At 43.0% G+C, this 14459-nt stretch overlaps 1 protein-coding gene and 1 pseudogene across 1 annotated transcript in view; both read left to right on the top strand.

Annotated features, from left to right (window-relative positions):
* The first annotated feature begins 282 nt into the window (after positions 1-282).
* The window catches only part of CEP41 (centrosomal protein 41), a 48313-nt gene continuing 34136 nt past the window's right edge, over positions 283-14459 (top strand). Inside the window, exon 1 of the mRNA XM_044246572.1 lies at positions 283-400. Within this exon, the coding sequence (XP_044102507.1) occupies positions 368-400 (33 nt within the window). The 5' untranslated portion in view covers positions 283-367. The remainder of the gene's footprint in view (positions 401-14459) is intronic.
* LOC122905688 lies at positions 5093-5203 on the top strand (annotated as a pseudogene).

Below are 14459 nucleotides of genomic sequence, written 5' to 3'. Positions count from 1 at the left end.
GCTCTCCCGCCCTTCCCACTCCCTGGGCTCTGCGCATCCGCTCACGCGCAGGCGCTAGCCTACCCCTCCCCCGCGCCCCTCTTCCCGCGCTCAGACAGCAGCCGGCGGGGACCCGCGGAAAGCACAAAAGGCTTCCGCAGCTGGCGTCCCCCGTTGCCTGTGGCAACCATTGAGCGGCGCTTCGCTCTCCCTTGACCCCGCAATGGCAGAGTAAACAGGACCTCCATTGGCTGGCCGGAGAAAGGAGGCCAATCGGAGTAGAGGTTGTAAGGAGGCGGCCGAGAGAGGTTGTTGGGGGGTGGGTAGGAAGTTAGGGTTAGAGGCTACCGGTGAGGCTAGAATCCCAGCGTGGTCGTTTGGAGCAGATATGTCTGTCCGGAGGCACATTGGGAATCCTGAGGTGAGGGCCAGGTCCGGATCGGAGAGCCGGAGGGGGCGGGCGCACCGGAAAAGGCTCCACGTGGCCGGGGAAGAGCAGCTAGCGACTTCCGCTGGCCGGAAGGCGGGAAGCGGCCGGCGTGAGGAGGGGTCTGGAGAGCGCAGGGAGGCGGGGCGGGCCTGGGGGTCTCGGAGCTGAGGCCGGGATCCCGTGCGGGAGAGGCCACGCTCCCGCACGTGCTCCCTGACCGATGGCGGTTGTCACCCAGAGCGGCGAAGTGCGCGAGGACACAGCCCCTTCCCTCAAAGGGCTTCCAGTCTAGGCGTGGCAGTTACATAAAATAATGAACACCTGAATGAACGCCCGGAACACTGAAGGAACAAAATCAGGAGCTACCATCATTTCTGATTATGGGGATGCAGAAGAGTAGGAATAAGCAGATCAAGCCATTTGGAAAGGACGCAGAATTTGACCTTAGTTTACCCTCTTCCCGATAGGACCTTGAACTTTGTTCCGCCTCTAGTGCCCCGCGCGGTATTTGTGGTCCCTTAGTTTCCACAAATGTTGACTGGACTCTTACATGGCAGCAGGTGCTAGAAGCACAGAGTAAGACAAGGCATTCGCCCGTTAGTAAGTTCAGTCTAGGAAGGGAGTCTTGGAAACAATTTGAATACAGCATGGTTGGGGAACAGGATGCGAGAGCACAGAGACTGGACTCGAGGGAGTGAGGGAAGCGTCGGTCCTGGACATGGTCTGAAATGGCGAGGTGACTGGGAGTGGACAGTTAGTTCCCTGTAGAGAAGCTGGAGTCAAGTCTGGAAGGGTCTTCCGGGCCTTTATACCGAACGGGAGTTGCAAATTATTTCATTTCATGGTGGCTGGCTATGAGCTAGGCAGAGAAAGTTGTGAGGCTCTGCAGGAGAATACCAGGATCAAATATACTCTCTATCATGGAGGTGGGGGAGATAGGTGGGGAGAGTGGCCGTTTGCCCCATATTTATCTTGCCTGCTGGACTGAATTTGAGAAGCTTTTGAGGATCTTTCAGTAACTGAGTGATGTGGTCAGATTTGCATTTTAGGCAGAGGGCTGTTAGCCACATCGCGGAGTTGAGGAGGCCAGGACTGAGGTAGGCAGATGGGTTAGGTGGTAATTACCGTATAGATCTAAAGGAATGTCATGGAACATGGGACAGTAATGAGAAATATTTAGGTAATTAAATCATTAAGACTTCATGATTAGCTTTGAGAAATGAGAGTGGAATGGATGACTTAGTTTCCCAGCTTGGGCTACTCCGCAGTGCCCATGCCACTGATGAGATCAGGAATGTGGGGGAGAGAGGAGTGTAGGGGACCAGAGCTGGGATGCTCTGTGTGGTCATACATCTGTGTCCTAGAGGAAGATGTCCACCTTCCTTGTTTTAGTGGAGCACATTTTCCAGTAATTTCTTGGGAAAAAGTGCATGAGAAATAGCCATTTTTTATTTCTTTCTAAAATGCTAAGCATGTCTGAAAACATTATTCTGCCTTCACATTTATCTGCTTGCAAGTTTGGTGGAGTATAGAATTCTTAGTTGGAAACCATCAGCATTTTGAAAACATTGCATTATAGTTTTCTAGCATCCACTGTTGCTGTGGAGAAGTCCAGAGCCATGCTGTACCTTTGTACTTGACTTGATTTTTCCTTTTTGGAAGCTTGTAGAATTTTCTCTGTGTTAATAGTGTTGTGTTTCACAAAGATACTCCTTGCTGTGGGTCTCCACTCGTTTTGGTAGGCACCGGAATTCATGTCTTTATATGCTGTGAAATTCTGCTGAATTATTTTGTTGTTGACTTCACCCTCCTATTTTCTCCATTCTCTCTCATTTATTTATTTATTTATTTATTTGACAGAGAGAAAGAGGTCACAAGTAGGCAGAGAGGCAGGCAGAGAGAAAGGGGGAAGCAGGCTCCCCGCCGAGCAGAGAGCCCCATGTGGGGCTCAATCCCAGAACTCTGAGATCACTACCTGCGTCGAAGGCAGAGGCCTAACCCATTGAGCCACTCAGGCCCCCCTCCATTCTCTCTCTTTTTTTTAAAGATTTTATTTATTTATTTGACAGACAGAGATCACAAGTAGGCAGAGAGGCAGGCAGAGAGAGAGGAAGGGAAGCAGGCTCCCTGCTGAGCAGAGAGCCCGATGCGGGACTCGATCCCAGGACCCTAAGATCATGACCTGAGCCAAAGGCAGCAGCTTAACCCACTGAGCCACCCAGGCGCCCGCATTCTCTTTCTTAAATTAATTATTTTCATGTCGCTTCTATAAGACTGGTTCTCTAATTTTCTTAAATTTTATTTCCTGTTTCCACATCTTTATCTTTGTCTTTTTGCTCTCTTTGGGAGATTTATTTATTTAACTTTATCTTCTAATCCTATTTAATTTCTGCTGTTGTGTTCTTAATTCTTAAGACCTGTTTTGGGTTCTGATGTTCTTTTACAAAAATTTTATTTTGAAATAACGATAGATTCTTAGGAAGTTGCAAAAATAGTATAGTCCCATATACCTTCACCCAGTTTCCCCATTGATTATATTTTATGTAAGTATAATACAATATCAAAGCCATAAATTTGTACAATTTGACATTTGTACAATGTGTATATTATTCTAGGCTATTTTTTCACATGTGTAGGCTTAATATAATCAAGGTTTCACATGTTTAGATTTATAATCAAAATACAGAACTATTCTGTCACCACAAATAGCTCCCTCATACTGTCCCTTCCTAGTCATTTCCATTTCCTCTACCTCACCATCCTAGCCCCTGGCAACCACTAATGTGTTCTCTATTTCTGTAATTTTGTCATTAGGAATGTTACATAAATGGAATCACATGATATGTGACCTTTTGAGATTGGCTTTTTTCACTCAGAATAATGTCCTTAAGACACACCCAAATTGTGGCCTATAGCAGTAGTCATTCCTTTTGTTGCTGATTAGTATTCTGTGGTATATATTTATAACAGTTTGTTTAACCATTCAACTATTATAGGATATTTTGGTTGTTTTCAGTTTGGGGCTATTACGAATAAACATATGAACTTTTGGGTACAGCTGTTTGTGTGGATGTTAATTTTCATTTCTCTGGGATAGATGCCTAGGAGTATAGTTTCTAGGTTGTATGTGAGCTTACATTTAGTTTTTTAGAAACTACCAAACTATTTTCCAGAGTGAACTATACCATTTTACATTCTCATCACCGGTGAATGAGAGATGAGTTTCTGTACATTCTTGACAACATCTGGTATTGTCAGTATTTTTTATTTTTATTTTTATTTTTAATTTTTTTTATTTTAGTTTAGTTTTTTGTGGTTTTTTTTTTGTGTGTGTGTGTTTTCTTTGTTTGTTTGTTTGTCTTTAGAGAGGGAGAGAGGAGGAGGGAAGGAGGGACTGAGGTTGAGGGAGAGAGAATCTCAAGCGGGCTCCACACCAAGCACAGAACCCAGTGTGGGACTTGATCTGATAACCCTGAGATCATGACCTAAGCCAGAATCAAGAGTTGGACTGAGTCATCCAGATGCCCCTATTTTAGTTGGTTTTTTGTTTGTTTGTTTTAAGATTTATTTATTGATTTATTTGACAGAAAGAGAGAGAGAGAGAGCATAAGCAAGGGAGCAGCTGGCAGAGAGAGAGGAGAAGCAGGCCCCCAAGGATTAGGGAGCCTGACACGGGTCTCTGTCCCAGGACCCCGGGATCATGACCTGAGCTGAAGGCAGTTCCTTAACCAGCTAAGCCACACAGGCGCCCCATAGTTGTTTTAATGGGTATACTGTGACATCTCATAATGGTCTGAACTTGTATTTCCCCAATGGATACTGAGGTTGAATGTCTTAAATTTTTTCATATGCTTATTTGCCATTCATATATCTTCTTCAACAGAATATCTCTTTGTATCTTTTTCCTAATTTTTAATTGGATTTTTTTACTGTTGTTTTTGTCTGTGACTATATAAATATAAATTATTGCCAAAGCAGTGATCATTATGGTTATATTTGCTTTCTTATTATTTTTTGTTTTTCTTGGAGTTCCTATCTACCTTTATTTTTATTCTATATTATTCCTAAATTTTTATAAATAATGTAGGAAAATTTTCCTACATCACAACTTATCATTTGTTTCCAGTTATCTTTTCCAAAATGTTCTCTGTGCATTTGTGTATGTGTGTATGTGTGTGTATGTAGAGAGTTTTATTTTGCAGTTTTCTTTTACCTAAATGTTACAACATCATATATATGGCTTTTTGACTTACTCTTTGCACTTAACAATAAGTCTTGGAAATCTTTCCACGTCAGACAAATAAAGGTCAACTTAATTTTTTTTAACGATTTTATTTATTTGTTTGACAGAGAGAGACACCAAGAGAGGGGACACAAGCAGGGGAGTGAGAGAGGGAGAAGCAAGCTCCCCACTGGGCAAGGAGCCTGACATGGGGCTCAATCCCAGAACCCTGGAATCATGGCCTGAGGCAAAGGCAGATGCTTCAGGACTGAGCCGCCCAGGGGGCCCTCCCCGCAACTTAATTATTTTCTTGTAACTCTTACATAAGTACTTGGTGTTGTTATAGAGCAAAAGTTTTTTTTTTTAATTTGTGTTACTTGTTAAATTTTAATGTTTTTACTAACAGCATTATGAGATATAATGCACCCATTTAAAATATACAATTCAGTAGTTTTAATATATTCACAGAGCAGTGGCAGTATCGTAGCCAATGAGGTTTATCCGAGGCGCGATTATTGCTAATTAATATATTCACAGAGTTGTGCAGTCATCACTGATCAGAATTTTCATTACACCAAACAAATTCTATAACCTTTAGCTATCCTCAGTTTTCCCATTGTCTCCCCCATCCAGTCTTGTCTGTCTATTTGCCTTTTGTCTACATTTCATATAAATGGAGTCATGCAAAATGTAGTCTTGTGTGACTGGCTTCTTTAACTTAGCACAATGTTTTAAGGTTCATCCAGGTTTTATCATTGCATTAGTACTAAATTCCTTTCTACTACTGAATGATATTCCTTAACATAGATACCTATTTTATTTGCCTGTTCTTTCTGATGGACATCTGGATTGTTTCTGCTTTGGAGCTATTATGAATGATGCTACTATGAATATTCATGGGCAAGTTTTTGTGTGTATATGTGTTTTCATTTCTCTGGTGATAGTTTTTGGAAATATTTTTTCCCCTGAATAGTTTATTTCTTTCCTCTTGCTATTTTTCTTTCCATTTTGTTAGAGATTAATATTAGTTAACTCGGGCTGCCGTAACAAAATGCCACAGACTAGGTTGCTTAAACAACAGAAATTTTATTTCTGGCAGTTTTGTTGGAGTGCTGGGAAGTTGAAGATCCCGGTGCTGGCCAGTTTAGTTTCTAGTGAGAGGTCTCTCTTGCCTTGCGGATGGCTGCCTTCTCATTGTGTGTTCCTAGATTTCTTTCTGTGTGTACTTGTACGAGGGGGAAGCTGTTCCGTGTCTCTTCCTACTGCGCTTGTGCCCCACCCTTATGATCTTACTTAACCTTAATTACCTCCTAAAGGCCCTGTCTCTGAATACAGTTACACTGGAGATTAGGGCTTCAATATGACTCAAAAACATAAATTAATAATTTAGGATTAAAAGAAGCCTCAGAACATTGCTATGAAGTGAAGTGAATTGCTGTGAATTTTGGGGGGCCACAATTCACTTCACTTCATGGAAACTTAAACAGGTGATTGGAATCTATATATTTGAGAGGAGCTTTCTTTCTTTCTTTCTTTTAAAAGATTTTATTTATTTACTTGATACACAGAGAGAGAAATCACAAGTAGGCAGAGAAAGAGGGGGAAGCTGGCTCTCCGCTGAGCAGAGAGCCTGATGTGGGGACTCGATCCCAGGACCCTGGGATAATGACCCCAGCCGAAGGCAGTGGCTTTAACCCACTGAGCCACCCAGGCGCCCTGAGAGGAACTTTCTGATGGTGAGCCTAATTACAGGAAGATCTCACTGGGCCATGGTTTGGGCAACTATCCTCCCAAATCTGTACCTTCAGCTCTTTCCTCTTAGGCTGGTGATTGTCCTCAGAGAATTCCTTCAGTCTCCTGAGAGTAAAAGCCTATCTGAATTCCTGGAGGAATTAGGGCTAGGAGCTAAATCTCAACATTAGTATGCATTATTCACTTAATACCCCTATTTTCAGTAATGATATCTCTGACTTTCTCTGTCTATAGACCTCCCAGTCCAGAAATCCTTCTCAGGGAATAAATCTATAGAGAGCTACCATGGTGGGGGAGGGGCAGTCACCCAGTAGAGCACAGGGAACAGGAATTTGGAGATCAAGTTGCTTCTCAATCAGCCTTCAAACGATCTTCCTTTTTTTTGAGCCACTCCTTCTGCTCCCCACTTCCGGAGGTGCTTGAGGCTGTCAATTCCTAAGACTTTTAAGAATTGTTCTTGGCTTTCCCTTTGACTTTCTTGAATCAGTCAAGTCATTTTCACTGTTGATCCGCTTTCTAGAATTCAAAAATCTATTGCTGTCACTTCTCCCACTCTCTGGTTTTTTGAGCTTTATGTCCTTAAAATAGAAGACAAAATTGAGGTTTTGGAAGGAAATAAAATTAAATGCATGTGTTCAATATGCTGTCTTCACCCATTAGTTCATGATCTGTAATTATTTTATTTGTAATTTATAATTACTTATTTATTTATTTCTGGCATACTTACAAGAACATAAACTAGGGTCCTTGTATGCATTGTCCCACTGCCTGGCATGCAGTAAACATCTGTTGAATGAGTAAATGAATATATGCCTGAGCTGGGAGAAGAAGTCAGGCCATGGTTCCCTATTTGGATATCAAGCATATAAATGGAATTAAACCTAAGGGTTTGGCTCTCAGAGAACCTATAGATTGAGAAGATGGAATCCTGAGGATCACAGTGTTTAAGCAGCTGACAGAAATGATCCTTGTGTCATTGGAGAATCAGGGGAGAGCGATATCCCTGAAGCCAAGGGAGTGGAAACTGAAGAAGGTGGGGCTATATACCAGTGTCAAATGGTACCGAAAGGTCGAGTGAGTTAAATAATGGAAAGTCAGCATTATATTCAGCAGTTAGGGGCTCTCTGATGCTGGCTAGCTACCAGAGGAACCATAGTAGAATGTTGGGGACAGTAGCCATGTTGCAATGGATTGAGGAATAAAGTACAGATATCCAGAAGGCATTCCAGTTATATATTAGAATATGTATTCCGCTTATATATTGACTTATCATGAATCATCCCATGTTTAGTGACTTAAAATAATAGTCATTTTATTATGATCTCTTTGGTTCTGAGGGTTGACTCGGCTCAGCTAGGTGCTTCTTATTTGGGATCTCATATGGTTTTGCAGGCAGACAGAAGCTAAGGCTAGAGTTTTCTTGAAGGCTTCTTCATGGCTGTTGTTACAGTCTGTTGGCAAGGACCTCAGTTGGGGCTATCAACTACCACCTACAAATGGCCTTTTCTATGTGGCTTGGCCTTCCTGACAACATTGTAGCTGAGTTCCAAGAACAAGTATCCTAGGAGAACCAGGTAGAAACGTATTGTCTTTTATGATCTCGCCTCAGAAGTCATAAGGCAGCACTTTAATCATAGTCACAAGCCCATCCAGATTCTAGCGTGGGTGTGGGGGTGTGCGGGGGAAAAAAGGGGACATTGACCCACCCCACCATGGGAAGAGTTTCAACATCACAGTATAAGTGAGATGGGAAATTCGGTTGCAAACGTCTTGAAAAACACAATCAGCCATACGGAGTAGTTGCTAACAAAGTGGGGTTGCTACATGTGCATACAAGGTCAAGATTGGTGTTTGAGATCAGCAGAATTGGACCAGATTAAAACTGCCATTTAAAAAAATGCTCTCTTTTCTAAGACCTGTATTAAATGTGAGATTGCCTTAAATGAGACTCTTTTCAAGATTGAATTCATTTCCTTCATTTTAGGGACCTCCTGTCTATTCAAAGGAGATAATTAGGGAAATTCTGAGCAATAGTGGTATTTTTAAAAGTCCTTTAAACGTAAATCTTATTATATATGTTGCAGTTGAAATACAACCAACCTTGTGAGTTTCATTTTGAGAGAGGTGGGAAGTCAGAAAAGCTCATTCATGTTTGAACAATTTGAGATTCAGACAATCTCACTCATTTTTTAGTGATTTGCTTTCAGAAAAATCCCATTGTTGACTTCTCATTCTTCTCCCCTCTCCAACATCCATGCATTCATAGAGCCCAGTCTTTCTTTGCATGTATTAGTAATTGGCCAAAATACTCTTGCAATGATGTGGCTCATCGCTCAGTATTTTTGGTACCTTCCATTGTCCTCAGGACCTCCTCCAGACCCTCAGTCTACATTCAGGCTTTTCTACTTCGAGTCTGCATGTCCATGTCCCACCATACAGCACAGGATTTCATATATCCATGGTTCTAAACCCTTTTTGGGTTATAAACCTTTTTGAAAATGTAGTGAAAATCTCAGACCCCTTCACCAGATGAATGCACATTCACAAAATTTTCGTAGTTTAATAGGACTCATGGGCCATCTAAAAACCACTGGTGGATCTGGTATCCAGAGCCCCTGGAACAAGTGGAAGTGGGCAAGCTCTAGAGACAGACTACCCAGTTTCATTCCAGGTCCCACCCTTCTCACCAGCTGACTAACCTCGGGAAGTCACTCCATCTCTGTGTCCCATTTCCCAATATGTAGAATGAAGATAATACTAAAATCTACATCAGGAGTGGTTGTGAGGATTAAATGAGATAATGTAGGTAAAATGCTTAGTCAAGTTCCTGATGACATGGTTAAGTGCTCAGTAAATGTTAGCAGGGATTATCTCCATTGTTGTTGTACCTTCTCTAGCAAATCAAACAATGTGGGGTTCTTTCAACATGCTTTTAAAGTGGCTTTACTGCTCTAATTTTCTCCACTTGGAATACTTTTTCCATCCTTCCCCCCTGCCTTTATCCATAGAAGTTCAACCCTTAAAACCCAGTTCCAGTGCCATTTCTTCCACAAAGTCTCGCACCCTCAACCCCCCCACCCCCCCACCCCCTTATGTGGGTTCCTAGGGCATCCCGCTGTGCTGTTCAGGGCTCAGAGCCAATGCATCCATTAGGCAGTCCTTACTGCTCACACTGGTGGGAGGCCCTGCAGCAGGTACAGAGATCCAAGAGGTCAAGCCATGTCCCAAGTGCAGGAAGTGAGGAGTGTGATTCATACAAAGTGCTGTGACCATCCGGGCAGGGAAGAGACTTCCATCTGGCCGGGACCTTCAAAGGAGTCTGCTTGGAAGATACGTCTATGCTGGGTCTTGAGGGCATGGGTAGACAAAAAAGACATTATCTTTGGACCCTTTCTAGGGATCTAAACCGTCAAAGGATCTTTGACATTTTTCATTGCTCACTGATAATACCACAGACATGAACTTAGCCTCCTCCATCCCCCCGATGAACTTCATCATGATTACCTATCTGATATCTTTATTTTAAATATATATCCAAAGCAGAACCTTCCACCTGGGCTCTGGGCCTCATCCTCTCCCGCTCCCTCCTGTCCATTTCCAACCCCTCCTATCTAGCCTCTAAACATCCTTAAATCTCTCCTTTCTTCCAAAACAAAACAAAGCAACAACAAAAACTAATTCCTTAGCAACTCTCAAGGAAAAAAAAAAGGCCATCTGGCTACTATCTTCTTTCCTCCCTCCCCGTCTCATACAACCTGCTGTTTTTGCTTCTGCTTCTGTCAATTTGCTATAACCTCATCCACCAGGGTCGTCAACAATGTCCTGCTTTGTTCGATCCAAATTTGCTTTGTTATTTTCATACTTGACCTGCATTCTTGCTTGCTTGTTCATGTTTGACCTCTTGTTCTCGGACTTGACAGCATTGATCACTCTTGATCACTCCCTTCTTCCTGAAACTCTTCTTTAGTTTTCGTGACCCACTTTCTTCTGGCCTCTCATGAGTCTCATGCGTGGTGCTTTTTTCTACCTGACCTTAAGTGCTGGGGTTTTTCTTCTCCATCTTACACAATCTCTGAGGGTGATTTTGTCTATTCGTATGGCTTCCTCTGCTTCCTATATGCCAACAACCCCCAAGTCCTTTTCTGCAACCCCAGATTTCCCTCCTGATCTCAGACCCAAACAGCCAGCCCACCACTTCCATTTTGAATGACCTACAGACATCGCATACTTAACATGCCTCAATAGGAAAAACATAATGTTTTTTTCAATATATGCTTCCCCCTTAAGTCCCTTTTTTGGGGAATGATAATCACTGTCATCCCCCTGTTATACCAGTCAGTTTTCAATCATATGATTTTACGTCTTTAAAAGATTTCTTGAAACTATCTCTTCTTTGTCATCTCTACTGTCACTCCCTTAGCACCGCAGACGTTTCTTAGAACAACCACCCCTTAACTTATCTTTGTGCCTCTATCCTTGATGGCAGCGATCCCATTAGTTCTCCAGAATGCTGCCAGTGTGAGATTTCTAGAATGGAAGGATGATCCCATCACCTCTCCTTAAACTGTCTTCAATGACTCCCCAATCATCTGCACTGGAGTTTCTCAACTTTGGCACCAGTAGCATTTGGGGCCAGCTCCTTCTTTGCTGTAGGGGACTTCCCTGTCATTGTGGGATGTTTGGCAGCCTCCCCGTTCTCTACTCAGTGGATACCAGTAGCACCTCCACCACCACCTCCAGTTCTGACAACCTAGAATATCTGTAGACATTGACAATTGTCCCCAGGAGCAGGGGGAGCAAAATTGCCATTAAGAACTAGTCAACTACAGGAAAAAAAAAAATCTGGGTTTCTTAGTGTGGATACAAGGCTCTTGAGGAACTGCCCTCCCTGCCTCTTCAGTCTCATCTGACCCCATGCTGCCCCCTGTGCCCTGGGTCCACCCAGAAACCCTGCTGCTTCCACCCCCTACTCCTTTAGCTTGACTGATTTTCTTGGCCATCAGATTTTGGCCCAGAAGTCACCGCTCAGGACATGGTTCTTGACTCTTTTAGTCAGGATTGGGAACTGATTCTGCAAGCTCCTGTCCCCTGCTTCCCTCTCCTTTTCATCATGCAAAGTGGGGTTTCTCTTTGTTGGTTTATCTTCCTTCCCAGTACCACTGAGAACTGGATGGCTGTGGTCCTCAGAGCAGGAGCTCACTCCTCCAGTTAATGTTGCCTGAATGGTTAGTGCTCAATAAGGCTTTGTTGAATGAATGAATAGTCCTTGAAACAGCTTCTTTCCTCAGCTCTTTCACTTTCTACCATTCCATCATGTTTATGTAATTTAAAGAAGCCAGTTGGTCAGTAGGTCAAGAAATAGTCACCCCCCACAAAGCAAGAATTTTAAGGAAAAAAGTATGGCAGTTCCATAAAATCTATGGCAGTCTGCTTAGAGTGAAGCACAGTTGTACGTTGTAGTTGGCACTAGAAAGTCAGGAACAAGAAGTGGGTCCAAAATGGGAAAATGGAAAAGAGACACTGCATTTTTCTACTGCAGCATATGGATTTCTCATTAGTCTCTGTAAGGGAAAACCGGGGGCGGGAAGGGCCCAGCGACTGCAGCTGTCCACACTCTCTCCCCCCATCATTCTGCTGCCACCACACCTGGTCCCAGGAGACACCCTCACTTCTTAGCTATGTTGGCTTAGGTATGGACAAATCCCCTTGGTTCAGCACAGACTAGCCTGGAGTTTTTCAAAAGACACTTTGCTAGGAAACTAGTAGAAAACAAAACTAAACAAAAGTAAAAACAGGAAATAGCATATAGAAATTATGAAAGTACAGAGTACCAAACAAAAATAAAATTAAAGAAAATCCCTTAGCCTAAGATAATGGAATTCTTCTATTAGCTTTTCTTGACTCAGTTTACCAGATACGTAATTTTCCTGGCTTTTTAGTTTGCATTTTTGGGTTTTTTGGTTTGTTTTGCTATGATATTGTTTTTCTCTGGGGGGATCTTATTCTAAAGTTCCCCTTTTCAGTCTTTAGATATTTCCCTTCTCTCACTTAAGGATCCTCTGTTTTCATCTAGGAAGGAGTTGGAATCGATGTCAGAGTCAGTTTCTCTTAAAGACAGCAGTTTGCTGGTCAGAGGGAGACTGAAGTTTTCCAGTCTTTCTCTAGGGATAAAATAGCTCAGGGGTTACACGCACGCGCGCACACACACACACATCTGAGGCCCAGTGCTAAGTGTTCACTTGCCTGGAGTGAAATGGAAAACACAGACAATGTCATGAGTTTTTTAATAACACTTAAAGACCAATCTTTTTATTCTGGGATTTTTTTTTTTCTTTCTTACATTTTAGGTATTAAAACATCAGATGGTGGTTATGAGTTTTGTGCTTTCTTTTTAATGTCCTTTCTTGGCAAAATTAAATGTTGATTTTTCTCTGTAGGTGCCCCCAGTTTTAAAAAAATTCTTCCTGGTCTCTGAAATCTAAAACTCTGGCCAGCAGGACATGCTGTAGCTAACTGCGTTTTCAAGAGCAGATGATTCAGGTTTTAAAGTTTGGTGTTCTCCACCCGGTTTTTTCTTCTTCTTTCTTTCAGCTGGTAGAGCAAGCGACTCTTAATCTCGGGGTCATGAGTTCAAGCCCCACATTGGGTATAGAGATTACTTAAAAAAATAAATAAATAGGGGCACCTGGGTGGCTCAGTCATTAAGCTTCTGCTTTCGGCTCAGGTCATGATCCCAAGACTGGGATCAAACCCCCCATCGGGCTCCCTGATCGGCAAGAAGCCTGCTTCTCCCTCTCCCACTCCCCCTGCTTGTGTTCCCTCTCTCACTATCTCTCTGTCTAATTAATTAATTACAGTAATTAAAAATAATAATAATAAAGTTTGGTATTCTCTTCCAAGGAACCAGGGAATTATTATAAGATACTATAAGATTTTATTTATTTATTTGCCAGAGAGAGAGAGGGAGAGTTCAGCAGGCAGAGGGAGAAGCAGACTCCCCACTGAGCAGGGAGCCCAGTGCGGGGCTTGATCCCAGGACCCTGGGATCATAATCTGAGCCAAAGGCAGTTACTTAACCAACTGAGCCACCCAGGTGCCTCTATACTCTGCATTCTAGATACTCATTTGTTGACTAGGTCCTGGATGAATACAGATTTGAGTAAATCTAGAGGAAATCTAGAGAAGCAGCTCAGGTTATAAACAGGGATACAGGATACTCTGGGAGCCAGGGAGAAGAAATGCTTGATTCCACCTTGGACAGCTTACAGTGGAAGTAAGTTTCTGCCTCAGGGCAAGTCAAGGAAAGGCATTCTAGGCAGACATTTGTTAAGCCTGGAAACTAAAGTGAGCGCCGCAATTTAGGGGAGCTCTCGGGCAACATCAATAAGGGAACACGTGCGAGAGGGGCGGAAGATGAAGCCAGAAGCGTATTGGCCAGTTTTAGTTTCCTATTCCACAGCTGCTTGTGACTGAGCGAATGATGTTCATTCTTGTAGGCCAGGAAAAGGCCCAAGCAAGAAAGCTGTATCTTGAAATGTCAATTCACCAGCCTTCCCTCACTTTGATGGCTTTCACCAATACCCCTGAAACTTAATATGCATAAATGTCTTGTGCTTGGACTTTGAGTTCACTCCCAGAGTACAGGACAATAGCCATTTTTGGATGACCACAAACTTACCCTGGGCCGTGAGGAGCCTCAGCTGCCCCAAGAGTGGACACCATTGTAGTGACATCTGTGGAGCCTCAGACCCCAGACAAGCAGCAGGGGAGGACTGCCAAACTGGGTCCTGGCCTGGCAGCATCTGGGCACAGTGCTCAGGTCTGGGTCCAAGTGCTACTTTTCGGGGAAGAGATGGATAAAATCTGGAGGGTGTCCAGGGGCAATGGCCTAGAAATCATCATACAAAGAGTAAAACTAAAAAGAAGGGTGAGAGAGCTGCCTTTAGTTATTTTCACAGATTTCTTGAGGCGCAGGGGTGGAGGGGGGTGTCTTATTCTGGGTTGTGACAGTGGATTGGATGGAACTTAGAGGGAGACTAATTTGGCTCAATGTCAGAAATCATCTTTAAGAGTTTT

This window comes from Neovison vison, chromosome 4, assembly GCF_020171115.1.
Source record: "Neovison vison isolate M4711 chromosome 4, ASM_NN_V1, whole genome shotgun sequence".
NCBI lineage: Eukaryota > Metazoa > Chordata > Mammalia > Carnivora > Mustelidae > Neogale > Neogale vison.
This window is presented reverse-complemented; position numbering and strand designations above follow the sequence as displayed.